The following is a 26,526-nucleotide window of genomic DNA, read 5'->3' as shown; positions in this document are numbered from 1 at the left end:
CACTGGGAGTCCCTTTTGCTGTATGATATAACATATTCACAGGTCCTGGGATGAGACTGGGGACCTCCTAGGCAGGGGGCATCATTCTGCCAACCACCACACTATCAACTCAGGTGACAACTAATGTTGGATGCCCCCTACCCCCAAATCTTTTTTTTTTTCTAAGTTTTTTTTTTAAAAAAGTCTTATTTATTTTTGAGAGAAACAGAGACAGCACGAGTGGAGAAGGGGCAGTAAGAGATGGAGACAGAGAATCCCAAGCAGGCTCCACACTCAGTATAGAGCCAGATGCTGGGCTCGAACTTACAAAACCGTGAGATCATGACGTGAGCCAAAAGCAAGAGTCCAACACTTAACTAACTAGGCCAGCCAGGCGCCCTTTTCTAATATCAGCAATTTAGTAAAAGTCAAATACACGTCAAGGCACAAGGGAGACAAAGGCAAATCAGAAACCAGAGCGCGCGGGACAGGACCATGAAATTGCCCCAGGACTAGACTCTTCCAAGTAGGTGCTGCTTTGTTTTCCAGACCTGGCTTTTCTCCACGGAAGGCGGACTTTGCTGGCGGAAATCTCCTCCAAGGGGAAGCGCGCAGCGGGGGAGGAAGGGAAGGCGGAGGCAGAGTGGGGCGCCGGGAGCCCACTAACCTCTGCTGTGACCTCTGGGGGCGGAGGAGGGTCTAAGTGAGTTCAAGGCAGGTTTTCGTGGACCCTCCCTCGCCTCAACCTAGGGATCCTGGTGCGCCTCCCCCGGGCGGCCACGAGGGGGCGCCGCGGCCCCGCCCCGCGAACGCACCTGTGCAGAAGCAGGCCGCGGCAGTTCTCAGCCCGCAGGTGTGGGTTCGCGCGCCCAGAGCTGCCAGACGTTCGGTTCCCCCAGCGCGGGTGTCCAGGCACGGGGGGGCGGGGGGACTGGCTTGGGGGCTGAGCCCCTCAGGTGGAGTCATCGCATTGTGTCTCCTTCAAACCGGGCTCTGAGCAGAGAGAGAGCGCGAGGTGTGTGGGCGCTTCTCCAGCTGGGGGACGTCCTCCCTCGTGTTTCTCTCAGGCGAGCGCAGTCAGCCTGGTGCTGGGCGCCGCGTGAGCGCCCAGACGGGCGGAGGGGGCGGGGCGGGAGCTGCAGGGAGAGGGAAGACGAGCTGTAAGCAAATCAGTGTGGAGGGGAGAAGACGGAGGAGACCCGCAAGGAGAGGAAGGAGGCGGGGGGGCGGGAGGAGGAGGAGAAGCAGCAGAGTTGAGATCCCGGTGGGAGGGGAGCTGGGGTCAGGGAGACCGGGTGTGTAGAGCTGGGTGGTGCGGAGAGGGGCGGGGAGTGAAACGGGTGGTTGTATTCTGAACGGGGCGTGGCCTTATGTAAATGAGGCCGCGGTGGGCGCCGTTCCGGGAGGTAGAATTCCACAGGCTGTGGAAATGCCCGAGCGGTTGCTTGGCTTGTCTGAGGAAGACGTGTGTGGGGTGAGAATGGCTGAGACGAGAGTGGGTACAGAGGGTTTGGGGGTGCGGGGAGGCAAGTGACCGTGTCTGTACAGTGTGAGGCCTGTGAGGCTGTATTGGGGCGGGTTGAGAACACAATACATTTTCTTGGTAAGAGATGGCGGAACCAACGACGTGATACTTCCCAGAGTGAGGTTTTTTCACTCCATTTTGGACTTCGTGATCCATGCGTAGTTTCTTAAATGTAGAACTGTTCCGACTGCATTCGCGCTTTCTTATGGTAATCGGTGTTTAAAGTGTCGGATGCGTTTTGCTGTTTGTTTTGCCGTGTGTTTGTTTGGTTTGTTCTTTTAATTCAAGTGTTTTACGTCCCAGTGTCAGAGATCCTTAGTGAGTAAGCACCAAAATGGTCCTTCTCCTCTACTTTTGTTCACTTGTTCGCTTACTTTTAGTTTGTGATTCATTTTCAATTTCTCATTTGCTTTATGTAGAGGATAATTTAGAGTAACGTTCAGGACGGAGTTTGTATTTAAATTATTCAAGTTCGTTTCAACCTTGTCTTTGGTAAGGAGATTTTACATTTTTGCATATTTATTTTTGGGGGTAGTAGTGCTGGCTGGCCCAATGCGCGGGTGCGGGTCAATTTTAGGGTTGGAAGTAAGGAGCCAAACGTTTGGCGGGGATGGTCAGGCTGAACCACGTCTCAGGATCCCCTCCTAGAGCTCCATCCCGGGGTGGAAATGTCATGGCGAAAATGTGGCTTCCACGGGGAGATCTTTCCTGTTGGTCACTGGCCCCCATCCGATCTTTCAGACATCCTTAGGGCCAGAGCCCTGGCCAGAGTTAGGGTTAGGTCCCAGGAGGCCCCAGGCGCCGAACCCCCTCAGTGCAGTGGTCTGCCCGGGGGGCTGAGTGGAGGACACATGGGAGGTTGCGGGTCAGGCTTTGTCTCCGCCCTCAAGGGCCCATCTAGAGTGTGGGTCACGCGTAGGTCGGGCCTCATTTTCCTCCTGGCGCAGTCGATGACCCTGCTTTGGAAATGTCATGGAGATCTTCCCAATTCCACGCTGAATCATCCCGCGCTGGTTTTGGGGGGAAGGGGTAGGGAGAGCGACTGGGGAAGAGGGGAGGGGGAAGAGAGGCCTGTTGCGTCATGAATGGGGCGTGACCTTATGTAAATCAGGCGGTTCTGGGCGGTAGAATTCCTGGGGCTGTGGAAGTCCCAGAGCTGTTGCTTGGGTTGTCTGAGGAAGACTTGTGTGGGGTGAGGATGGTTGAGACGGAGTGGGTGCAGAGGGTTTTGGGGTGCAGGGAGGCAAGTGACCGTGTGTGTTCAGTGTCAGCCATGTGAGGCTATGGGGGTGGGAGGAAATTGCGGTTATGCTACCCATTCAGGACAGATACTACCCCTGGAGGTAGTTTTTCTGTGCTTCTCCATTGCGTTTTGTTGTGCCAGTTATTTCCCTAAAGGTGGGCAACTTGGTTGTGTGTCTTGTGACAGAAGTGTGCTGAGTTTATGCTTTTTTTTTACTTTTTGACAGTAAAGAAAACGGGTTCACTTTTAGGAGGAAAGAAAGTGTAACTTTGGTGAAGTTGTTGTGTGTCTCTTCCCAGAGAAGAGAAGTTAGTTGGGGTTGGCTGTTAACCTGTACAACAATCCCCAGAAAACTCAAGACAAAACCCAGACTTCCCATCAGGCCACAGCATTTGTGTTGGGCTTTCCTTAAAAGACTTTCAGGAGAATACGATTTAATGAGATTGACACACCTCTAAAGAGGTATGGCAACTCTGGCCACATGGACAAAGGATGGGTTTTCACCATCAGCTCTGGGACAAAAGGTGGTGGGCCCTGTGCTTGCTCACAGGCTTAAGTAAAAACTGTCCTTACAACCCTGCATTGATTTGTAAATATATGTTTTAAGGGTTTTCTGGCTTTACATTTTCACTGGGGCTGTGGCTTTTACTCTGTAAAAGTCTCTATTGAGAATTTACATTGATGGTTTCCAACTTTGGTTTTCACTTAGGGGAACCACACCATTATGGACTCACAGAAACTGGATTTACTCTCTTGTCTATAACAACAAAACCAAACCACACAAGATATACAAAATGCCGATTTCCAAGAGACTGGGCATCAGGCAAAAGAGGACGGCAATTCCAGACACTTGGAAACACACAGGTCAGCCAAGCCCTACACAACATATGTGCTGCCTTGAGAGAGTTTCCAAGTAAGGTGCAGGGAGGGGAAACTGAAGAGGAGCCCAGTGTACTATGTAGAGTTGAGGACACTGAGCTGCGAGTCCACAGGACGATGTGGTGGGGAGGGCAGAGCTGTGAAAGTCAATTAGCAAGAGCTGTTGGGGGGCCCTAAGTGTGCAGCACAGTCCTGCTCTGTGCCTCCATGGGCACCAACTCCAGCAAGTCAGGGAGCAATCTTGTGAAAGGATTAGAGGGAACAGAGCCTGTACATCAGCACTGGAAATACAGTCTGTTGCCAACAGATAGACTGGAAAAAGTAACCCCCCTCACTCACGAGGCAGGAGGACTCAGGGAGGTCTTGCCACAGTGTTGGGAACTCCTAATTAGCCCTCTGCTGAGCACTGCTCAGGACCACTGAAAAATCATTAAAGTAACACCAGACATGATCAAACTGTTTCCAAGTAACTGAATTGCATCCTTGATCAAAGCTCAGGATTATAGAAAACACAAAAATATCCAGCAACCAAACAAGGTAACATTCCCACTGGCCATTCCATCCAAGATTTTGAGGTGTGCAGAGCAACAGGGGAAATGACCCTTAATGAGGAGACAGTTCAATCATCTGAAAATGACCCAAAGCTGACACAGGTATGAGAATCACCAGAGGAGGACATTAAGGTGTTTCTTATAATTGTATTACATCAGTTCAGAATGTTCAACAGGTAAATGGAAAGTGTGAAAAAGACCCAATCTCACGTTAAGCGATGAAAACCACAATGCCTGAAGAGAAGTGTACTGCAAGGGGTTGACAGCAATAGAAAATGCAGAAGAAAGACATTTCATAGGACTTGTTTTGAATCTGCAGGCCTTGTCGATTAGTATTGCCCCCTTCACTCCATTAGAAAACACAGAAGAAAAACATTTCATAGGACTTGTTTTGAATCTGTAGACCCCGTTGGTTAGTATTGCCGCCTTCACTCCATAAAATCTAATCCGTGAACACAGGATGTCTTGCTATTTCTTTAGTTTTCTCTAATCTCTTACAGCAGTGTTGTATAGTTTTCACTGTAAAAGTCTTTGCTTCCTTGAATCAGTTCATTTATAGATATTTTATTGTTTGGGGTGCTATTGTAAGTGCAATTGTTTTCTTAATTTCCTTTTCAAATTGGTCTTTGTTGGTGTAGAGAAACACAACTGATTTTTGTCTATCTTGTCCTCTGCAACTTTATAGAATTAGTTTATTGACTCTAGCATTTTTGTTTGTGAAGTACTTGGGATTTTTCTCTAGATAGGAGGATGCCTTCCACAAATAGAAATAATTTTATTTATTCCTTTCCACACTATTTTTGCTCAACTTCAATTCTGAAAGATATTTGGGCTGGGTGTGGAAGCCAACAACCACCACAGGCCACCCCTGGATTTTTGGGACCGAGATGAGCAGTGACAGGAGGTTGCCTATTTTGGGTCACCTCAGCCCGGGGTCTTGGATGAGCACACACAGCCTGGCCAGGGAAATAGAGTCCTTGTTCTTTGCAACCGCCTCAAATGAGAAGGACCAAAAGACCCCTTGAGGCTCCTACAGGGAGGGTTCCTGCCCCTCCCCGACCTGGGAATGGCCCAGAAGTGAGAAGTCAGAAAAGGGAAGGGGCTGGGGTGGCTGCTGACTCCAGGCCGTGGGGGGCCCCTGAAAGCTGTGCCTAATTCCACCTGTAGAGAGCAAAATGGGATCTCTCACTCAAGCAGGGGCCTGGGTCAAGCAATAACACAAGCAGTTAAAGATATTGCAGCTAGGAGGTACTGCTAGGACCAGCATCAGCTGACACCCCAGAACTGACAATAATTAGAAACAGAGGAGGGGGCAAGACTGATTAAATCCCTTTAAAAAGGAGAGGATTTTTACAGCAAACTGTCAGACTCTTCAGACATGACCTCTCTATGTCAGACCACTTCAAAAAGGCAGCTACTGCTGAAGGCTCTGCCCAATTGATCCTCAAACAGAACTGCGATCCTTCACTGCTTAAACATAATAAGCAATAAGTGGCATGAACTGTCCTGGACCGGACCAAGGCCAGAGGACTGCATGCCCACAGACTGGCTTCTACACTTTCTGTCATCTTCTTTGTTGTATGGTTTGTCTTATGTTCTGCTCTCTGTGTTGGGTAAGAAGCCAAGTTTAATCACTTGGTGAAATGTCATTGAATTTGGAACCCTGAAATTGCTTTATAATAGTGATTAACTTTGCTTTATGATCGAATAAAGCTGACATCGTGGAAAGACACAATTCTGTGTGTGCGCCTTATTAGTGTGTGCATGACACTACCTCACCCTCCTGCTCCTTGGGCAGAAAGGGGAAGCCACCAAGCCCAAAAGGCAGAACCACACACACTTGCATAGGGAGCTCTTTCTCTGTTATAATTTGAATTCAAACCCAAGCTACCAAGGTTCCAAACCCCACACCAGCTATACCATGACCACTACATGCCCCCATGACCTGCGGTGCTATAGTTGAATCTCAGCATTTGAGGTCAGTAGCAGCTAGAATTGAACCAGTCTCCCTCTCTACCTTCCTTCTCCCTCTTTCTCTCCTCCTTCCCTCCCCCTTCACTCTTTCCTTTCTCTGTCCCTTTCTTTCCCTCCCTTGCTCTCTCCCTCTTCCTCCTACTCATGGTTGCCTACCCTCACCTTCTTTCTCCTCTTCAACTTTCCCTTTTACTCCTCTCCTTGCCACCAACACACTCAGACTGAGGCTGCTGCACTGCCGTGTTCGGAATAGGAAACCCATTGTCTTTCCAGGTGAAGCCCTCTAGACATCTATAGAACTTTTACCTGGTTCTAAACAGCTGCTAGAATAAAGGTTGTTAAGAGCAGCCAATTTGAAAGACTTTTCACCTGACCCCATCCCAGGGTTCCTCTAAGACTGAAGACTTAAGAGTCCGCAGTAGAGCTCTTAGTACTCCACCCCAGGCCCCATGGCAGAATGTATCTTTCATGGGTGCCTACCTGGTGACAAGCCCTGCTCTGGCCACTTGGTGAGCAAACCCTAGGTCATTGCACCATGAAGCCTCCATTGGAGGCCTGCGGGTGGTGCAGTGGGGGCAGCTGGTTAGCATTATGGGGCCCATGCACCCCATCTTGGGGAGACTTGCTGTGAACAAAAAATGGATGAAAGCTGACCAAGAATGGGAAATATGTGACTTCAGCCTCAGAGGCTACTGGTCTCACCTGGCGCTCACCTGCTTGCAAGACAGTTCAGAGGGCTTGCAAGGTAGGGAAGGCCTTGGGCCCAGGATTTCAATTCACAGTCCCCAGGTCACTCCCTGAAAATGACCCTGAGGCAGCAGCTGCAAACTGGCGACAGTCAGTCCTATTTGGACTTGTTGCCCGATCAGGTCAAGTACTCTTCTGAATCAGAGAACCCAAGGGTCTCTTACTGGAAGAATCACTGCCTAGCTGACCTGTACTGCCCTGGAAATACAGTCCAGTATCTTCCAGCTTTGCCTTCAGGAAAAATATGCTCGTTTATGCAAATTATGCCTTGAGATTAGGCATATCCCTTATCACCCTAGACACTGATCCTATGACTCAGCCTACCTCACCAGATTATTAACTCCTCGAGAGCAGGGGTTCTCATATTTACCCAGTCCTGGATGATAAGCTTTGCATTTGAGACATCTGATAAACATTTGCAGAATTATACGTGCCTGCCTTGGTTTTGACGGAACACAAGCTTAGAAGATTACTTCCTGTAATTGAGAGGTTGTGCCTCCCAGGAGAGTGCAGAAAAGGAAAGAAAAGAAGTGGGAGGTGCAGTGGACAGGGATGTGGGGAGGCCCGTTTGGAATTACTGCACAGCATGCTGCCCCCTTGTGGCCTACCAGCTACAGGTCAGCCCATGACATTCCTTGGATCCCAATTCTTACACTTTTGGCTCTCAAGACCCTTTTACACTAAAAAAAATATTGAAGATACCAAAGAGTTTTTGTTTATGTGGGTTATGTGTATTAATATGTATAATATCAGAAATTTTAAAGTCAAAATACTGATTCACTTACACTAGTGTACTAAACCCATATTAACAGCTATTTTTCATTTTTAAATGAAAAATACTATTTTTTAAAGCAAATGGGTGGTATCACTTTTTACATTTTTGTATACCTCTTTAATGCATGAGTTAAAAGAAGACTCCTGAATTCTCATATTCATTTCTGCGTTCAATATGTTTTCTGTGTTGTTTTGGTTGAAGATATGAAGAAAATCCAACCTTACACAGATAAGTAGTTGGAAAGGGGAGGAATATATTAATAGTCTTTAAAAATCAGTGTGGATATTCTTCTTTGATAAGACACCAAAACTCAACAAGTAGAGGTTTCTTAAGGTTATTTGCAATGTAGAATCTGAAACCATATCAATGAGTCCTTTGTATTCTGTTACATTGAAATCCATTGTCTATTGTGAAATTTGAGTGAGTCTTTATTCAAGCATCATTTTGTAAGTTCATATATTGGTCACTGAAAAATATTGATTCACTGAGTTATCCACCCTTTCCAAATGCTGACACATTTCAATCTTTAATATGTACATATATAAATCAGATAAATTAATATCATCACTGATCTTATCAGAAAAGTCTTAAAGTATTGGGAGACTGTCAAACTCATGATAGCCAACACAAATTTTCCAAAAGTCTAATTTTTGTTTGAAAGCTCCAATTTCATTATTGCTAACAAATTTCATTCGTTGTTTTCCTTGAAGTAAAAGGTACACTCTGTTCATTTTTGAGATGTCTGAGATATATATATATATATATATATATATATATATATAGACAGATAGATACACACACGCACATATATATGAATATCCATGGTTTGGCTGTTAATTGTTCTTTCAATATACTTGAAATGGTGCTACATGAAAAAAAGTGGCTAGTTCAGCTCACCATGCAGTCACACAAGAACTTTTCCCTGAGACAACTATGTTCAGAGAACATTCAGGAAAGGAGCTGCTCTGGCCAAGAGAGGTGAGTGTGGCTGGGGAGGATAACTGGACCTGAGTCATTCAGAACTTAGCATTTTAGTCCTAAATGCACAGAACCAGAGAGGGACAGCCCACATTCTTTCTCCCTCCTGATGCCGTCATACAGAATGGGCCCCTTAGCCCTAAGTATTCGCTGCCTGGGTGCTACTTGCTTCCTCTTGGCAGCCACTGCCTAGTATTCCCATCCCTCCTTCACCAGCCAAGATTCCAATCCCATCCCTGACGTTCTCATTTGCAGGCCCACCTGCAGAAGGGGACCAGTCTCCTCAACTGTGGAACTGGATGCCCCAGAGGTGAGCTTCTCATTGCAAGAACTTTATTACTAGTCAAGGTGGGGATATAGCAGAGGTAAGGAGAAACAGCAAGTCAGCAAAGTTTGGGAAACTGATGGGGTCCCTATAGTATTATCCCAGACTACATCTAAAGTAGCCCCCTGCTCTCTTTCACACTGCTCCTGGGGCCTTTCTCCCCAGCCTTGGGTCTTGTCGGTTAAATGGGGAGAATGGCATTTGGAAGTGGTTTATTTGTGCGACCCCCCCTTGAGGGGGCTTTTCCAGTTCCCACAGGCCTGAGAGCAAGACTACAGTCCCACTAAGGGCCACCTGTCTGGATTTGGGGCATTCCCTCAGAAGGGTCCTTTCTGCAGTCTCAGGAGGCTGCCCCCACCCCCTGGGAGGTGAGAGCCGTGCAGCTCCTTGCAGAGATACTCCCCTCATGGGAAGTGAGCTTGGAGTGGGTGAGGGACCAGGTGTTCTTGGTGGGGCTGGTGGATGCATGGGCCAAAATAAGTACTAGTGATGATAGCACATTGTGGATATCCACATTGTGGATAGCACATTGTGCCTTCTGGAATGTACCTTTCTGTTCCTCTGCCTCCATCCTACCTGTGCAGGTGGCCCTGGTGGAAGGAGGGTGGGGCAGTGGCCCCCATCCACAACCTTGACACTCCTGGAGCAGGTCTGTCTTGTTGGGGATGAAAAGTTTTCCTCTGCCTTTCAAAGTTCATTAAATGGACTAAAAATTAAATTGAAATGAGACAGATTAATAGGAGAAAATCAAGGAAAGCTTAAGAAATTGTATACTTCCTATATATACATGGCAGAGCCCCAGGAAAACTGAGTAACTCCCTGAAATGGCCAAAGCCATCACCTTAAGTACCATCATTAACTAAAGACAAAAGATGTTGGGGGCAGGAATTCAGTTGTGGGAGGTTCCCAGGAAAAGTACAGCAAACAAGGGCAAAGTTAAGCAGATATAAGTTATTGCTTTCTCCAGTGATAGCAGCTTCTGGAGATTGACAGTCACACCTGCATCCTAGTGCTGAAGGAGACACCCTTACAAGTGGAGATTTCCCTATTCATGTGTCTCTTACAAAAGTGTGACTTCTTGGTTTTCAGAACTTCTCATGGCTCTTGTGTATTTCCTTATAAAATAACCAGCCTGGAATAACCAATATGCCAAAAAGGCATATCTTAGGGTAGCAAAGTTTGACCCACTCAAGGCCAAGAAGTTCCCAGATGTTGGGTTGGCTGGGCTTCCCAAGGGCTGGGGATGAGGAAGCAGCTCAGGGAGCCTTGGGCAATTATCCTCTTTCCCAGGGAGGCGGAACCTGGGCTTATTCACAGGGTGACGCCTTGCTCTCAGTTTGAGTCTGGTCTCTCCCAGTTACTCTGGGTGCCCTGCACGGAGCCTCCTGGAAGCCTCAGAACTCTGTCCCCTCTTCACCTTCTATTAGGAACCCAGGTGTTCTTCTTCTATCCAGAAAGCCAGGACCCAGGTGCTCCCTTACCAGGGAGGGAGTGCCCTCTGGTGAGAGGCATCCTAAAGGCCTGGGAGGTGGCAGCTGGAGGAGAGCAGGGCCAGAAGCCAAGTCTGAAGGAAGGAACTGCCAGCCAATGAAGGGCGGGCTGCCTGTGCCCTGACCTGTGGGGCTGGGACAGCACGGGACCCATAGGTATTTCTGAGTGTGAGTGTGAGTGTGTTCCTTGTTGAGAAGCCCTCTCCCTTGGAAGGGACTGGACTCTTCTATCTGGCTAAAATATTAATATGGTGGAGAAAGTTCCTTGATCTTCCCTTTTGAACTCTTCCTCCAAATAAAAAAATTCTATTTTAAATTATACTAAATGAGTTTAGTTCTACCATGCATGGATCTTTCCTGCCAAGGTTGTGTGTCCTGGAGTTAACTCTACTCAATTTCTTTCCTTTCTGTCTAGTTCTGAATCCCTATTGATTATGTTTCACTTGGTCCTTATTCTGATATTGCATCTTTATTTTAAGGATACAGAATGCATAGCAGTGTGAACCAAGGCAGATGAACTCTGGCACCAGGCAGGGTTGTGATTGGAGGTGGGGGTGGGAGGTGCCACTAGTCTCTGCCCTGGTGTGATGAGGGGCTGGGCTCAAGCCTTGTAATTTCAGCTGTGTGATGTGACAAGCTCAGGACAGCATTTGCCACTTAAACACTCATGGTTGGGAAATTACCATGAGCAAGTGACCAGGATCCAAACCTTCTGTTGACCAGAATTGATTGCTGGTTTCTAAATAGCTTTGCAAAAGGCCAACCTGTTTTCTGGGAGGCCAGCCACAGGGCTCCATATTGGACAAGCTAATCCTTACCTCTCATTTGGCTAAAGAGGAAGGCTGACACTTTCCCACATGTTTCCTACTCTCATCTGCAATTGGCTCATTTCCTCTTAAGTGACAGTTTTTCCCAAATGAATGGAATACTGGGTATTATTAACCAAGAGATTGCTGGTCCTGATCCAGGAAGTTCCTATATGCTCAGGTCTTAAAACATGGTTCTAAACATTTTCCATCTGGGGACTACTGATTATAATATAAAAACTCTGAAGGACAATGATATACCTCATTTTATCTGAAACTTCCCTCTCTCATTTCTCAGTAGGATAACCAGGAGAAAAGTTGATGTTTTGTTGTCATCTTGGGGAACTGGTATTTCATTTTGATTGAGCATAAGCAAGCAATTCATTTCTGCCCAAGAGAGCCAAAAAGATTCCTGCAGCCAGAAGAGACCACAGAGATACTGCGGTTTAACCTCTTGGTCCCATGTTGAGAATCTCCAGCATCAAAAACTTGGACAGACTGTGGCGAAGTTCCAGGCAGAGGCTGTGGAGACATACCTGGGTATGAATCCTGATCTGCCACTACTGGTTGGGTAACTTTGGGCAAGAGCTGCTAGCACCCTCAACTTTACTGAGCACCTGCTGAGGGTTAGGCTCTGTGCTGAGGACCCTGAGACCTCTAGGCAGGTGCTGGCTCTCAGTTTGGTTGAGAGGCAGGCAGGGGTGCCATGCAGTGGGGTGGGTACCCTGTTTGAGGAGTGAGCACAGCTGGGTTAACTGTTGACATCTCTTCCAGGGCCAAGGTTCACACTAACCCTGTTGGCACCCTGGGACCACATGAGGATGCTGCTGTGGCTTCTTATTTTCCCTGCTTGGGATTTTGGGGCTTGGGGTGAGTTTTCTTTCATTGGGTCAGAAGTGCTTTTCGTACTAATTGTAAATCATCCTCCTTATCGCTCATTGATTGTTCCTTCTGGCCAGTCCTTGGCTCCCCATTAGAGCCTAGCTCAGGTGTCCCCTGCCCTACTGAGAGTGGCGCCAGTCCTCAGTAGTCTCCTCAGTCTGCCCAGCACACCTTGGCTTTAGTTTCATGGTCATGAATTTGCTCCTTGATGATTTCACAGAAGGACAGAATGGAGGCCCTTAGTGACCTTGACTTATAGACAAGGATACGAGCTGGGCTCCATTGCAGCAGTGACTTATCCCCAAGGTCATCTGACAGCTTTGGAGAGGTCACCAAGTATAGTGGCAGTGAACGCAGCTTGGGTCAGACAGCCTAGGTCGGAACCAAGCCCATGGCTTAAACCCATATCATCTTAGACAAGTAACTTAACTTCTTTGAGCCTTAGTTTCTCCTCTGTGTTGAGGGAGTGGTTAATTTTCTTTGCTTATCACATATACGTGTTTTAAGCCACGGATCTGGTAAGGCTCTTGAAAGTGCTTGGTAAACTATAGAGCTGCCCTGTGGGAGGTGATGTTGGTGACACTGCTGGTTCTAGTAGGTTTTGCTCCTATGATCTCTGGTACTAAACAGGCAGAGGAGAATGAGGCATGTTGATGATGACTAATCCTCAGTTAATGCCATCTCAGAAATCTAGTTTGTGAGGTCAGTCACAACAATCTGCAAATTTCTGTATTTCAAGAACCTTGTCTGGATCAATACATGCTTGATACATGTGTACATGTTACTACCAAATAATGATGACCACCTTGGTATGTGACCCTCTGATCTGAACAAAGGTATGTAGGTGAGCCAGGAGAGCTAGAGCTGCTCAGATGAGGGGGCAGGAGAGATGGCAATTCCCCTGGAATGGAGGGAATTTGGGAGGGCATGAAGGTCTCACTGGGGCAGATGTGGGAGGCAGAGGTGGGGTGAAGCCAGAAACATCTGTAGTTCTCTTTTGTGTTGTTTCCTAGAAGATGTCAGGGGACTTGGGGGAGTGGAGAGGCTGTGGACTTTGGGGTGGGGATGTCGAGTCTATTCCTCTTCACTGGTCCAGGTATTCTCCAAGGACCAGCACTAAGTGCAATGTTCCTTTGCAGGGGATTCCCCACTGTTCTCCTGGAATGAAACCCAAGCCAGAGGATTATCAGAGGGGCTTCTAGACTTTTTTGTTGGCATCTCTCAGCTCATTCACAAGGGTCAAAATGGTGAGGTGGTTTGGGGTTAGCTAGGGATCCTCAGGTAGCCAGAAGTGTTTCTCGGGACTTAATTATACTTGGGCTGGGTTGGTAGGTGGGGTTGAATCCCACAAAGCTCCCATGGATTGCCATGAATCCTCAGGCAAAGGTGGGTTCCAGGAAGGAGGGAAAACCCAGGGACTAAGAACAAGGCCCCCAGTCTCCAGCTGTCAGTAGAAGGGTAGAGACACCCTATCCCTCAGAAAGCTCCCAGATGCTTTCAACATAAAGATAGTAAGTGAGTCCTCAGGGGTCCTGGGGTCCTGTGCAGGGCTCTCAGCCCTGTCTACAGTGCATTTTCACATGGGAGAAAGACATGTACCTGATGCTCAGGGAACTTCCTAAGGGCTCAAATCTGAGGAGAGAAACAGAGCTTTCCTCAGAGAGTCACCGTTCTGAGGGGAGGCCCAGACAATAGACAGGTCAGAGACCCAGGGCAAATGCCAGTGAGGACAATGCATTCATACTGGGGTGCTTTAAGAGATGGCAGCTCAGAGTCCCATGGTTAGCACAGAGTGTCACAGGGGCTACTTTCTGGAGGTGGGAAGTGCAAAGCAGGCCAGGGTAGGGCTGAGGGGGTTTGTCCTTTAGGATATACAATGAGGGAATGTATGAAAACCAAGACAGCTTTACTTCTGATGCTGATGTAGAGTCTGCATGGGGACTGCTTTTAGCCAGAATAGGCTATGGAGATGAGAAGGGGGGCTGTGGGTGGTGGAGGCATCCAGGGGACTCTCCCAGGCCTGCAGAAGAAATAGTAGTGCTTGCTGTATGCCATCCTGTGGTCCCCTTGCAGAAGCTCCCACCATTGTCTCCCGCAAGGAGTGGGGAGCGAGATCACAGACCTGCAGGGCCCAGCTGACACAACCTGTGGCCTATGTCATCATGAACCAGCTCACAGGGATGGAGTGCCAGGAGCAGGATGTTTGCAGCCAGAGGCTTCGGGGCTTTCAGTCCCATTCTGTCTACACCAAAGGCTGGTGCGACGTGGTCTACAAGTAAGCAAATGGGTGGGTCCTGGAGCCACATTCAAGTCTGCCTCTGAGGGGGCCACCCAATTTCCCTCATCTAGTTTCCCATATTCCCATTCATGTTGCTTTTATAATGAATAAAAAATGTTAAAACAAATGAACAAAATCAAGAATCCTCAGAGGTGTTTAGGAAGGATGGCTCAGAGCCATTTATTCAAAGATGGTCTCAGACACTGGAGGATTCTGGAATAAGTAAGGGAGGTTGTGTAATAACTACAGTTGCCCATGGAGCATGTAGAATATTACAGTTTACAAAGGTCTTCACAAGCATTACCTAGGCCCTCCCATCCACTCTGAGGAATGGGTGAGAGAATGGGAGAACTTTACCACCCCCTGTGTCAAAGGTACGGATGCCACTGTCTAGAGAAGACAATTTGTTAAGTTAGGGAGTGGGACCTAGAGCTGTTTCCAGACTGCCTACTGATCCAGCAGTCTACACAAAGACAGTGAGGAGCATTCTCCCACTGGGTTCCTTGGAGGGCCAAGTCACACTGAGGTCTGATCTCACAGGGAATGGTGGTGGGGATTGAGAGGGGAGAGCCCCATGTTAAAACAAATGTGATGCATGGAGAGATCCTGAGGTTGTGTATCAAGTGTCCACTCAGGATTACCAGTGGAGGCCCAGAAACTCTTCCTTTCCCCCTTAATAATGAGGATAAGAGCGCCTGGGTGGCTCATTTGGTTCAGCATCTGACTTGTTTTCAGCTCAGGTCATGATCTCATGGTTTGTGAGATGGAGCGAGCTTCAGTCATTGGGCTCTGCACTGACAGTGGTGATCCTGCTTGGGACTCTCTCTCTTCCTCTCTCTCTGCCCCTCTCCACATGCACACCCACTCTCTTTCTCTCAAAATAAATAAATATAAACTTAAAAAATTTTTTTATGAGGATATGTATATAGACACACATAATCTCCAGTTTGTATGGTACAGCTGAGTGTTGCCATAAGGGACAGTTCACATTGGACTAACCAAAGGCTGCTGAAGAGTGACAGTGATACTTACTGAAAGTCTGGGCAGCAAAGTCTTCCCAGATCAGTGGGCATACTGAGGCCCCACCCGATCCCCAGGCCATGTCAGTGCAGGGTGGGAGGTGGGCTCACCTCCATTCAGGGTCTTTAGGCATCCTTGAGAAAGTGTTCTTTCTGTGCTCCATTTGCTATGGAAACTCACAGTCTATTAAGAGTAGAATATGGCAAGAGCTGTGAAAACATAATTTCTGAAGAGTGTAGTTGGGAAATGGAGAGTAAGAAAGTTAGAGAGACAGAAAGGAGGCAGGAGGTAGAGCAAAATAATAGATATATTATTTTTAAAAGAAACTGAAAAAAAGGAATATTCTAAACAAATTTCTGTGATACAGAAGAGCTTACAGGTATTCCTAAGGAGAAACTGAAGATAAAGCCAATATTAAGGGATTCCTGAACTCCAACTGTTTATTTTATTTATTTATTATTATTATTTTTTAATGTTTATTTTTGACAGAGAGAGAGAATTACAGAACATGAGAGGGGGAGGGGCAGAGGGAGAGGAAGACACAGAATCTGAAGCAGGCTCCAAGCTCTGAGCTGTCAGCACAGAGCCCGATGCAGGGCTCAAACTCACAAACCACGAGATCATGACCTGAGCTGAAGTCAGACGCTCAACCGACTGAGCCACCCAGGCACCCCTCCAGTTGTTTATTTTAAATGTTCATGTGCTTTCTCCTATAATTAAAAAATAGGATGGATGAGTTTTCATTGCCCTAGAAAAGTGTTGAAATAATGTTCTCAGGTGTTTAAGAGTCACACATTTGAATTCCACTTTGAACCAACCGAATATATTTCTTTACTTTTTTAAAAATGTTTATTTATTTTTGAGAAAGAGTGAGACAGAGCATGAACAGGGGAGGGGCAGAGAAAGAGAGAGAGGGAGACACAGAATCTGAAGCACACTCCAGGCTCCGAGCTGTCAGCACAGAGCCGGATGAAGGCTCGAACCCATGAACTGGGGGATCACGACCTGAGCCGAAGCCGGATGCCTAACTGACTGAGCCATGCAGGCACCCTAGAACCAACTGAGTATTTTTTTAATTAAAAATTTTTTTACCTTTATTTTTGAGAGACAGAGAGACAGAGCACAAGTGGGGAGGGGCAGAGAGAGGACACAGAATCCAAAGCAGGCTCCAGGCTCTGAGCTGTCAGCACAGAGCCCAATGCAGGGCTCGAACTCACAAACCATGAGATCATGACCTAAGCTGAAGTTGGACGTTCAACCAACTGAGCCACCCAGGCGCCCCACCAACTGAGTATTTTTAAAGTGACGTTCTGGGACACACAAGTAAGCTAAGTCACAATATAATTTAAAGTATATTCCCACATCTCTTGGAAATTTAAATGGGTTATCTATGTCCCACTGTTAGGTAATTAAAACATAGTACTTATTGATGAGCGTTTAAAACACTTTTCCACTCTGAGGGTGGGTGAGAGGTCTTTAATTTGCCTTTAAATCCATGTTTCCTTGCCCTGCAGCTTCCTGATTGGGGACGATGGCAGGGTGTATGAAGGTGTCGGCTGGGATGTCCAAGGCATGCATACCCAGGGCTACAACAACATCTCCCTGGGAATTGCCTTCTTTGGCAATAAGATAGGTAATGGTTGTCCCCTCGGACCTTCTGCCAGAGAGTTTTCCACACTCTCTTCCTCCACTCCCTTGTCTTAACACTCTTGTCTCTCCAGTCTACAACATACTGGTCCTCTCTAACCATCACCCTTCTCTCTCTCTCTCTGTCTCTCTTTTAATGTTTATTTTTGAGAGAGAGAAATAGACAATGACTGGGGGAGGGGCGGGGGGGGGGGGAGACACAGAATCCAAAGCAGGCTCTAGCCTCTGAGCTGCCAGCACAGACCCTGATGCAAGGCTCAAACCCACGAACTGTGAGATCATGACCTCAGCTGAAGTCAGACACTTAACCAACTGGGCCACCCAGGTGCCCCATCCCTTCTTTTGAGTTCTTTTCTCCCTTGGATTCTATGATATAGCTTTTTTGTTGTTGTTGTTCTCTTCTTCCTCTCTGGTCTGTACTCCTGTTTGGTAGCTGAAGCCACCACTGACACTGCTTAAGCTCTCAGTTCTTACCATCACTTCTGGAGTCTGATGTTGTATGGCACTGAGTCTATACCTATGGATGGCAGAGGCAGAAAAACATGGCTTCTCTCTTGCTGGAACAGCAGAATCCATCCAGAGCTGGCAGCAATGAGGTCTGGGAAATGTAGTTTGAGGTTTCTAGCCCCTGCGAAACAGAGGAGAGCTCAAGAAAAAAATGGAGTTAAGAGCTAGTAAGTGAATAACTGGAACCTGCCAGGATCCTCATTTGCCAACTGGGGCTAGGAATAGCATTTATCTTGGAGGTTTTCAGTGAGAATTATATGAGTTAATGGATATAAAGTGCACTTGCCACATGCCTGATTGTGGGAGTTCCTAAATTCTGTTCCCTTTTCCTGCATGCTAAGGCATACCTGATTTAGTCAAGTTGGCCTTCCTTTGCATGTAGCTTTAATTGCTGCCCAACTCTTTCACCTAGAGATGGAGTATAAATAAGGTCCTAGTTTGGCAATTGGAATAGGTCACCAATTTGGCTTCTAAGAGCTCTGTCCAAGTAGCTCCTTGTCTCTTAGGCCCCATTTTGGCTACTGGATTTGTTTCCTGTCTTCCAATCTATCAGTTATTCAGACCTAGGTGACTTCTTATCCTCTCCCAGGTCTAGATCAGGATGGAATGTCTTGCTGACAGTTATTGGTCCCACGTTATCCTCTTTTAGGAAGCAGTCTAAGCCCTGCCGCCTTATCAGCTGCAGAGGACCTGATATCCTATGCCATCCAGAAGGGTCATCTGTCACCCAGGTATATTCAGCTACTCATCTTGAATGAAGAGGTCTGTCTGGTCCCTCAAAAGCCAGTGATGCCTAGGAAAGGTAAGACCCTCAATCTTGCCTCACCTTCCTGCCAGTTATCACTCAACCACATTAGGGAATGCTGTGTCCTATTGGTGTTCACTGGCTTCTTGGATCAAGAACACCTCATGCTGAGATCCAAAAAATTCTGACAGGCTAGCTTCCTGGCCTCCTCTCCTTCCCATTAGTGTGATATAGCCGTGAGACCATTCTTGTTAGCAATATGTATGTGCACACACTTTCATTCAAGCAACAAATATTAACTGAATACGAGGCACTATTCTAGGAACTGAGAACACAGCTGTGAACAAATATACAAATCTTCACATTTCAGTGAAGAAAGACAGAAAATGAAGACCTCAACAAGTAAAATACATATGATGTCAGATTGCATCAAAGCTATGGAGAAAAAGGAAACATGATAATGGGATGGGGTAAACACAGTTTTGTGTATAGCAGGTAAATACACACACACACACACACACACACACACAGCATTCTAAGAGCAAAACCCAGCCATCCTGCAGCATGACCACACACCGAGAAAAACGAGTTAGCAGGTAACACTGACATCAGAGTGAATATTCCAAGAAGTAGGGTAATAAAAAACATGTGCTATTTTGGAGTGAGCAAGCAGTGACCTAAAAACAGTACAATATATCTAGCTTTCTGCTAGAGTGGACCTTTTCTTGGACTCAAGGATATTTTTATTAAGCTTTTTTTTAAACTAAGTTTTTAATAAAATGCTTCTGGCTTTCAGATGGATGCTATCTTCAATAATGATATTTTTAGCATTTGTAGAGTTTTTTATATATTTTGAATTATTTCCATATACACATGATCAGTTCAGAGTCACAGCTGATTTCTTCACATTGTCCTGTTTCATAGGTCCACACACCTGCATAAATGTGCAATATATCAAGTAGGTAGGCAATACATCAAGCAGGTAGGCATACTTTGTCTTTTGAATAAAATGGCCATGCCTCTGTACAATCAACAGTCCTTCCTCTTATGTTCATATAATGATTTCCACAGTTGTTATCAGAACCTATAAATTTTTGCCTCTGTCCCTTAGCTCCAGGCACATGACCCAGAAAGTTCCTGTCTGGACTTTCCTAAATTCCAAAGCTTGAGCTTACATCAGGAAGTGGCAATGGGTGCCAGACGTTGGGGAGACTGAGAAGGAATCCAGCCTGCAGTTATGAGTTTGCCCATAAGTAGGTGTGTTCCCATGCTCTTGGTTTTTTACCTTACCACAGCTTGCCCCAACATCATTTCACGGTCAGTATGGGAAGCCAGAGAGACACACTGCCCTAAAATGAGCCTCCCAGCGAAATATGTCATCATCATCCACACCGCTGGTACAACCTGCAATGTATCCATGGATTGCCATATTCGTGTCCGAGATACACAATCCTTCCACATGGACACACAGCACTTCTGTGACATTGGATATCAGTAAGTGGGATTGAAAACATGCCCTCCTCTTGTTGGGATGAGCACTGGGTGTTGTTTGGAAACCAATTTGACAATAAATTAATGTTAAAAAAGAAAAGAAAACATGCCCTTCTATTCTTCAGGACTGTAGGAGGAAGGCTGGGGAAGGAACTGATATTTATTGAACCCTTCTTTGGTAGTGGGTGCTTCACATAAAACATCACATTTTATTCAAGCAAGTCTCTGGACTGAGTATCAGTTAGATCATAGCTAAGGGTTAGTTATCTCTCCTGGGCATATTCTCTATGAGTGGTTGGGAAGACTCTGAAAAGACATTAACAACAATAATGATAAAGCAAGACCATGAGACCCTTATGGAAGGCCATTGGAGGATTGTGCCTTTTTATGCAATCCCTTCCAACCACTCAGGGTCACAGGCCCTACTCACCTCCTACCTTACTCTGGCCCAACCTCAAACTTGCTCCCTCTGATATTAGAATCCTATAATAACTCTGGTATAGTTTACTCCATTTTATAGATACACAAACTTTTCACCTTCCTGGGCCTCTTTTGCCTCATCTCTGCAACAGGAACAATAATACTTTATCTATTTGAAGATACAGAGTGAAGTAAAAATGTTCTCTTTTGGTTCCTTTAATGCCAGATCTATAATAAAGAAACACATTAAGTTAGTGGAATGGCAGAAGCCACTTGGAAGATGACTTGGAATTTTCATGGAAAGAATTTAGGTTTAGCATATGATAAATTTCGATTACTCATCCATGACTTAGTTACAATAAAACCATAGTCTCAGATAGATATGTGTCTTTTGCATATGTGTCATTCTGGGCTGGTTGCTGTTCTCCTTTTAACTCCCATTTTAAAAGTAGCTTTTGCCATCTAGGTGTCTTCTTTAAAGAAATGTCTGTTCATATCTCCTGCCTATTTCAAATTGGATTATTTATTTTTTTGGTGTTGAGTTGTATAAGTTCTTTATATACTTTGGATACTAACCCTTTATTGTATATGTCATTTGCAAATATCTTCTCCCATTCCATATGTTATCTTTTAGTTTTGTTGACTGTTTCCTTCTCTATGCAGCTTTTTATTTTGATGTAGTCCCAATAGTTTATTTTTGCTTTCGTTTTCCTTGCCTCAGGAGACATATCTAGAGAGATGTTGCTATGGCCGATATCAGAGAAATTACTGCCTATGCTCTCTTATAGTATTTTTATGGTTTCAGGTCTCACATTTAGGTATTTAATCAATTTTAAGTGGAATTCAAGAAACAAAAAAATAAACAAAAGAAAAAAAAGATAGATAAACCAAGAAACAGACTCTCAATTATTGAGAACAAACTGATGGTTTGTTACAGAGAGGAGGTGGATGGGGGATGGGTAAAACAGGTGATGGGGATTAAGAGTACACTTATGATGGGCACTGAGTAATGTATAGAATTGTTGAATCACTATTTTGTACAACTGAAACTAATATAACACTATATGTTAAATGTACCAAAATTAAAATTAAAGACTTAATTAAAAAATTAAAAGCAGCCTTTGCAAACAGGAGGAAACAGTTGCTGCATTTTGCGGGATTTCCCACAGCCTTGCTTTGATTAATTAGCACAGACGAGAGAGTTGTTCATAAATTTGGAAATTCCAAATGGCAAATGCTCAGGGAATGTTAGTTTTCCTTTTTCATTCAGTCTTCAAGGACTTCATCTTCATTCCTTGATTTTACGGTATCTCCCTTTCACTCCAGCCTCATAGTGTGTTATCTCTAACATTGAATGGGCTCCAGTTAGGACCTTCTTGATCACCATTTTCTAACATTTTAACCAATATTTATTGAGTGTCTGCTATGTGCCTGATGCTTGGCAAGATAGATATGGCTCCTTCCCTCATGGAGTACTACAGAGAAGACAGTGAATAGTAATGACAATCCTTCATGTTAGACACTGTGACAGATAAGGAACAGGATATGCAGAGGATAATCTTCTAACAAGACTTTGGTGGAGTTGGCAGTAATAGGAAAGGGCTTCCAGAGGGAGGGGTATCAAGGCTCTGATGTGGGTAAGGAATGGGGATTAGTGGGGCAAATAAGAGTGAGGAGTGCTCCAGGTAAGGGGAGCAGCATGCTCTCTGGGGTCCAGAGAGGGCATATCCTTGAGGAACTAAAGGAGCTTAATTCATATCTAGAAATACATTTCAGCAAGAGGACTGGTGAGAGGTAAGGCTGGAGAAGCCAACAGGGACCATATCAGAAGAACTCAGACTGACTCTATTTGAAAGGCAACTGGAAGTCATGCCTAATGATTGGATTTGTATTTTAGCAAAAGCACTTGAGGTGCTGTTTCAGGAATGGATTAGAAGGAGGTAAACCTCTGGGCAGGGAGCTATTGAAGTAATCCAGACAACAGGTTATGGTGACTTGGAGCAGTATGATAGCAGTTGGCATAGAGAAATGGAGGAATCAAGGTCAGAGATATAGCCACGTATCCTGATAAACCATGACCAATGATTGGATGGGACTGGGAGAGGGAGAGAGAGGGGGAGGCAGTAAGATGATGTCCACTTTTTTGGCTGAGAAAATTGCAGAAGATGGGTTCATTTGGACATGTTGATTTTTATAGATAGTAATTAAAGCCATTGGACTGGGCAACTGTCCCAGGAGAATATGCTGAGTGACAAGAGAGAAGGGGAAGGCCAGAATCCTGAGGAGCACCATATTTTAGGAAAAGGAGGTGGATGGAAGAGAGCCCTAGGTGGGGGGAGCAGCAGAGTAGAGGAAAATAGGAGGGTGTGGGCTCCTGGAAGCGCTGGGGTGAGAACATTTAAAGAAGAGTGTGGCTAACAGGGTCAATGTAACCAGAACAAAAACAAGTTTCCATTGTACTAGTATCAAGACAGTCACTGGTCACCTTGGTGGTGTCAGACTCAGTGGAGTTGTGGGAACAAAACCATGTTGGAATGGGCGGAAGTTGCTGTTATTGCTTGCGATTATCTTCACTTCTTGGGTTCAGCGATTATGGAGTTTTTGTTGTTGTTGCTGTTGTTGTTTGGTCTCATACACATTGGCACATAAGAGACGTTCACTCTATACCTGATAAATGGAAGAAAGACTGAATTAATGATTTAAGGGGTGAATGGAGCTAATTCTCCTTCCAGGAGTGACTTTCTCTATTTTCCTTTGTCCAACCCCAGCTTCCTGGTGGGACAGGATGGTGGTGTGTATGAAGGAGTTGGCTGGCATATCCAAGGCTCTCACACCTATGGATACAATGATATTGCCTTAGGAATTGCCTTCATAGGCAACTTTGTAGGTAAGGGGTGAGCATGAAGCAGAGAACATTCTAGGGGGATGAAGTTTAATATACAATGTCTGGGAAGCATGGGGGAAAAGGCAACATTGAGGTACCTGGCAGTGTGTTTAGAACATTTCAGATTTAAAGTGGACTCTCAATATAGGGCACAGGTCCCCCAGAGTCCCTGCCAGGCAGAACTTTCCCCCAAATTCACCTGTCCCCATACTCAGCCCTGTCTTTATAGCCATATGCAAGGCAAGGATGGATTAAGAGAGAACACCATCCTTTGCAAATATGGTGTTTTTCTGGCTCATTTGGCAAATGTATTCTCCTCCCTGCTGAATGTTGGGGAGCCCCACTGCCTGCTATGGCAAAGCAGTGGATGGTCCAGTGGTGCCATGTCTGCCTCACGGTGCTTGCTGAGGAGTGTTGTGTTGTACTGGAGCTCTCTTCTAGAGTAGTTTTGAACTTTCTGGAAGGAGCTTTGCAAGGAGGAATCAGAGAACAAAATGACTTTGTTTTCTCTTTGTGCTTGGCTGCCACAATTAATGTGAATTTGTTGGTTATGGTAGTGGTAGGTATGGTAGGGGTGGGGACAGTGGGAGACTGGAATCTAGGAGCTTGTCCCTTCCCTAAGCATGTAACCTTAAGACCCTAAAACTGATGGGAAAATGTGTTTTGCAGAAAAGCCGCCCAATGCTGCAGCCCTGGAGGCAGCCCAGAACCTGATCCAGTGTGCAGTGGACAAGGGGTATTTAACTCCCAACTACCTGTTGGTGGGGCACAGTGATATTGTCAATACACTGTCTCCTGGGAAAGCTTTGTACAACATCATTAAGACTTGGCCTCATTTCAAACACTGAAGGAGCCCCTGCTCCTTCTGAGATTGCTTCTCCTACCGGGCTACTAGGTCTCCCCTGTCCTCACCCTCTATCCTGACTCAACACCTGGTGTTGTCCCCTCCATGTCAGCCCCATCCTGCCCCTCCTTTCTCAGGTTAGGATGATCCTCTCCTGCTAGCACCACCCGCCAGCAGCCCCAAACCCTAGAGCTGGGCATATCCAGCCTTTGAGTGAGCCCCACCTTCCTCACTACTCATTTTCTCCTCCCCTGGGTGCCCAGCTCCTAAGCCAGGTGGGAAGATGGGCTGATCCTTGTTTGACTTCTCATTCCCTCTCTGGCTGCCCCTCTGCCCCATGTACCTTCCCCTGCCATCTACCCAGCAGCCCCCAAGCTTCACACAGGACCCAGGTCAAGGCCCAAAGCCCCTCTCTGCTCACACACCCACTTGTCCCCATGTGGATGCAGCCCTTATCTTAGGGCTCATTGCTTACAGGTGTGGTTGTTCTCTCCACTGGATTGTGAGGCTCTCCAGGCTTATTTGCCCCCATGTCCTTGATTCCTCAGCAGTGTCTGGAGTCTTGTGTGTGCTATAGATGTTTGTTGGAGAGGTGGATGAATAAACAAATGTGTGTGTCAAGTCCCTGCTTCCCTTTCCAATCTGTTCCACCAGCCCCTCTTTTTGGAGACACCTTCTGGGACTGTCCCCCATCCTGCCATTCTCTCTCTGTTGTTGCCCCTCCCAGTCTGAGGCTCAGAGCCAGCTCTTGTCGCTTATCTATAATGGTGCCACTAGGGTCCTGTGTCCTGTCCACCCCAAGTTCCCTGAGGGCAGACAGTAGTCCTCTAGGCCCAACTGGGCTGTGTCTACACAAGCCACCTGTGCCTGCAGCCTTCCCTTGCCCACCTGTGCCCGCTGGCCTTATGTCTACAGGGCTGTAGACTTCCCCATCTCCCCCAGAACTCATCAAGGCCTCTTCAAATCAACAACACTGCATGGTCTGGATTACTGTCTCCTCCATATTATTGACTTTTATTGGTCTCACCCACACAATCTGAGTAAAAGCAGAGCACTCAGCTGTCAAATGCTTTTTTAAAGGCAAATTCTGAGGCAGCCCATTCTGTTCAGTTGGCTCTTCTGAGTCCTTGGTATAGAAAATTTCTTCCCAACTCCCCTTAATCATGTGAAGCGGGGTTCATAGTACCCCTCACCACATCAGAGGATTGTTGTGAGGATTAAGTGAATTAAAATGTGTTGATGTCTAAGACCTCATGGTTGGCATATGATAATGTTTTCATTAAAGTTTGTGGAGCTATGGTTATTCTTGTTGCTATTGCTGTGACTTTGTCCCAGGCAATAGCTTGTGTAGGGGTCAAGAGCAGGCTGTCCCAAAGTGTGCCTCTTGGGCGTACCGATTATTTTAACTGAAAGTCACGTCAGGGGCACCTGGGTGGCTTAGTCCATTACTTGGCGACTTCCATTCAGGTCATGATCTCGAGGTTTCTCTAGTTTCTCTAGCAGAGTCCTCTCTGCTGTCAGCAAGGAGCCTTCTTGGGATCCTGTTCCCCTGTTTCTCTGCCCCTCCCCCACTTGCACGCTCACTCGCGCACTCTCTTTCTCTCTCAAAAATAAACATTTAATAAAGTCACTTCAGAGACAGCCTGTGCAAGAAGGACACTCAGACCCTCCTCCGCCCCCCTGAGAGAAGGAATACATCTCCCATGTGAAACGTACCCTCCCTGTAGCAGGAACGAAAGAGAGGAAGCTGTATAACAACGCTTGTTACTTTTTACTAATTTACCACCCCGGCCCAAAATCTGTTTAGAATCCCTTACGAATTGAAGCTCCCAGTGTTAAGTTTTCTTGATCCTGTCAATACCTCACAGACTTGTCTATTTGTCTGAAAAGTGTAAAAACTGCCTGCATGGTTATTTCTTTGGTCTTAATTTCATTCCTGGACCTCTGTGCACACTTAATAAAACTTTGGTTTTTTTCCTACTGTTAATCTGTGTCCTGTAAATTTAATTGTTAGTCCAGCAAAGACCTTGAGGGTAGAGAAGAACTTTCTCTTTCCTTCAGTATCTACTAGTCCTATTTGCAGCAGGAAGGATGTGCCTTTGCAGGCACCAGCTGAGGCAGCCCCCAGGAGTCTGGCACTCCCTAGGAGAGCAGGCTGGCCTGAAGCTTGGGGCGCACAGGCCTTGGGAGGTCTGACAGAGTCCATGGTGAAGGAGGGACACCTTTTTCACAGTGTCTGGCTGTCAGGTTGTGAGGGGCTCTAAAGGTCATCTTGACAGTTGTTTTCAACAACTGTAAGCTGGGGGGGAAAAGCCAAATGAAGTTTTATTTGATTCCAGAATAAAATACTACTCTGGCTAATGCCCCACATTTTATTAAAAACTGAACCCAAAAGGGCCAGACGACCTGTTCAAGTTCATTCAGTGAGTTAAAGAAAAGAAGGAGCATGGCACCATTTCCTTCATACTTCTGGTCAAAATCATTTTATGGTCCCTCCTTTCTGACAGGGTAACGTAAAAAACTCAGCATGGCAACC

The 26,526-nt window shown here is 46.2% G+C and overlaps 1 protein-coding gene across 7 annotated transcripts; it reads left to right on the top strand.

The window, feature by feature from the left end:
• Positions 1-1,366: 1,366 nt before the first annotated feature.
• PGLYRP3 (peptidoglycan recognition protein 3) lies at positions 1,367-25,977 on the top strand. 7 transcript variants are annotated; one of them, XM_040464710.1, is made up of 11 exons: positions 1,367-1,453; positions 3,457-3,611; positions 11,574-11,812; positions 12,047-12,142; positions 13,294-13,401; positions 14,228-14,429; positions 16,967-17,085; positions 18,256-18,408; positions 19,647-19,845; positions 23,031-23,149; positions 23,816-25,977. In XM_040464710.1, exons 4-11 carry the CDS (start codon positions 12,088-12,090, stop codon positions 23,992-23,994), a joined length of 1,134 nt encoding a protein of 377 aa, XP_040320644.1. In that variant the 5' UTR covers positions 1,367-1,453; positions 3,457-3,611; positions 11,574-11,812; positions 12,047-12,087; the 3' UTR covers positions 23,995-25,977. The 7 variants fall into 7 exon arrangements, with proteins under 7 accessions (XP_040320644.1, XP_040320641.1, XP_040320648.1 ...); XM_040464707.1 differs by having other exon boundaries at positions 11,571-11,812; XM_040464713.1 differs by lacking the exon at positions 1,367-1,453 and adding an exon at positions 2,117-2,533 and having other exon boundaries at positions 11,571-11,812.
• The last annotated feature ends 549 nt before the right edge of the window (positions 25,978-26,526 follow it).

The sequence above is a fragment of the Herpailurus yagouaroundi genome, unplaced genomic scaffold (assembly GCF_014898765.1).
Source record: "Herpailurus yagouaroundi ecotype Mexico unplaced genomic scaffold, PumYag 498, whole genome shotgun sequence".
In the NCBI taxonomy this organism is placed as follows: domain Eukaryota; kingdom Metazoa; phylum Chordata; class Mammalia; order Carnivora; family Felidae; genus Herpailurus; species Herpailurus yagouaroundi.
Note: the sequence above shows the minus strand (reverse complement) of the source record. Positions and strands in the feature narration are given on the sequence as shown.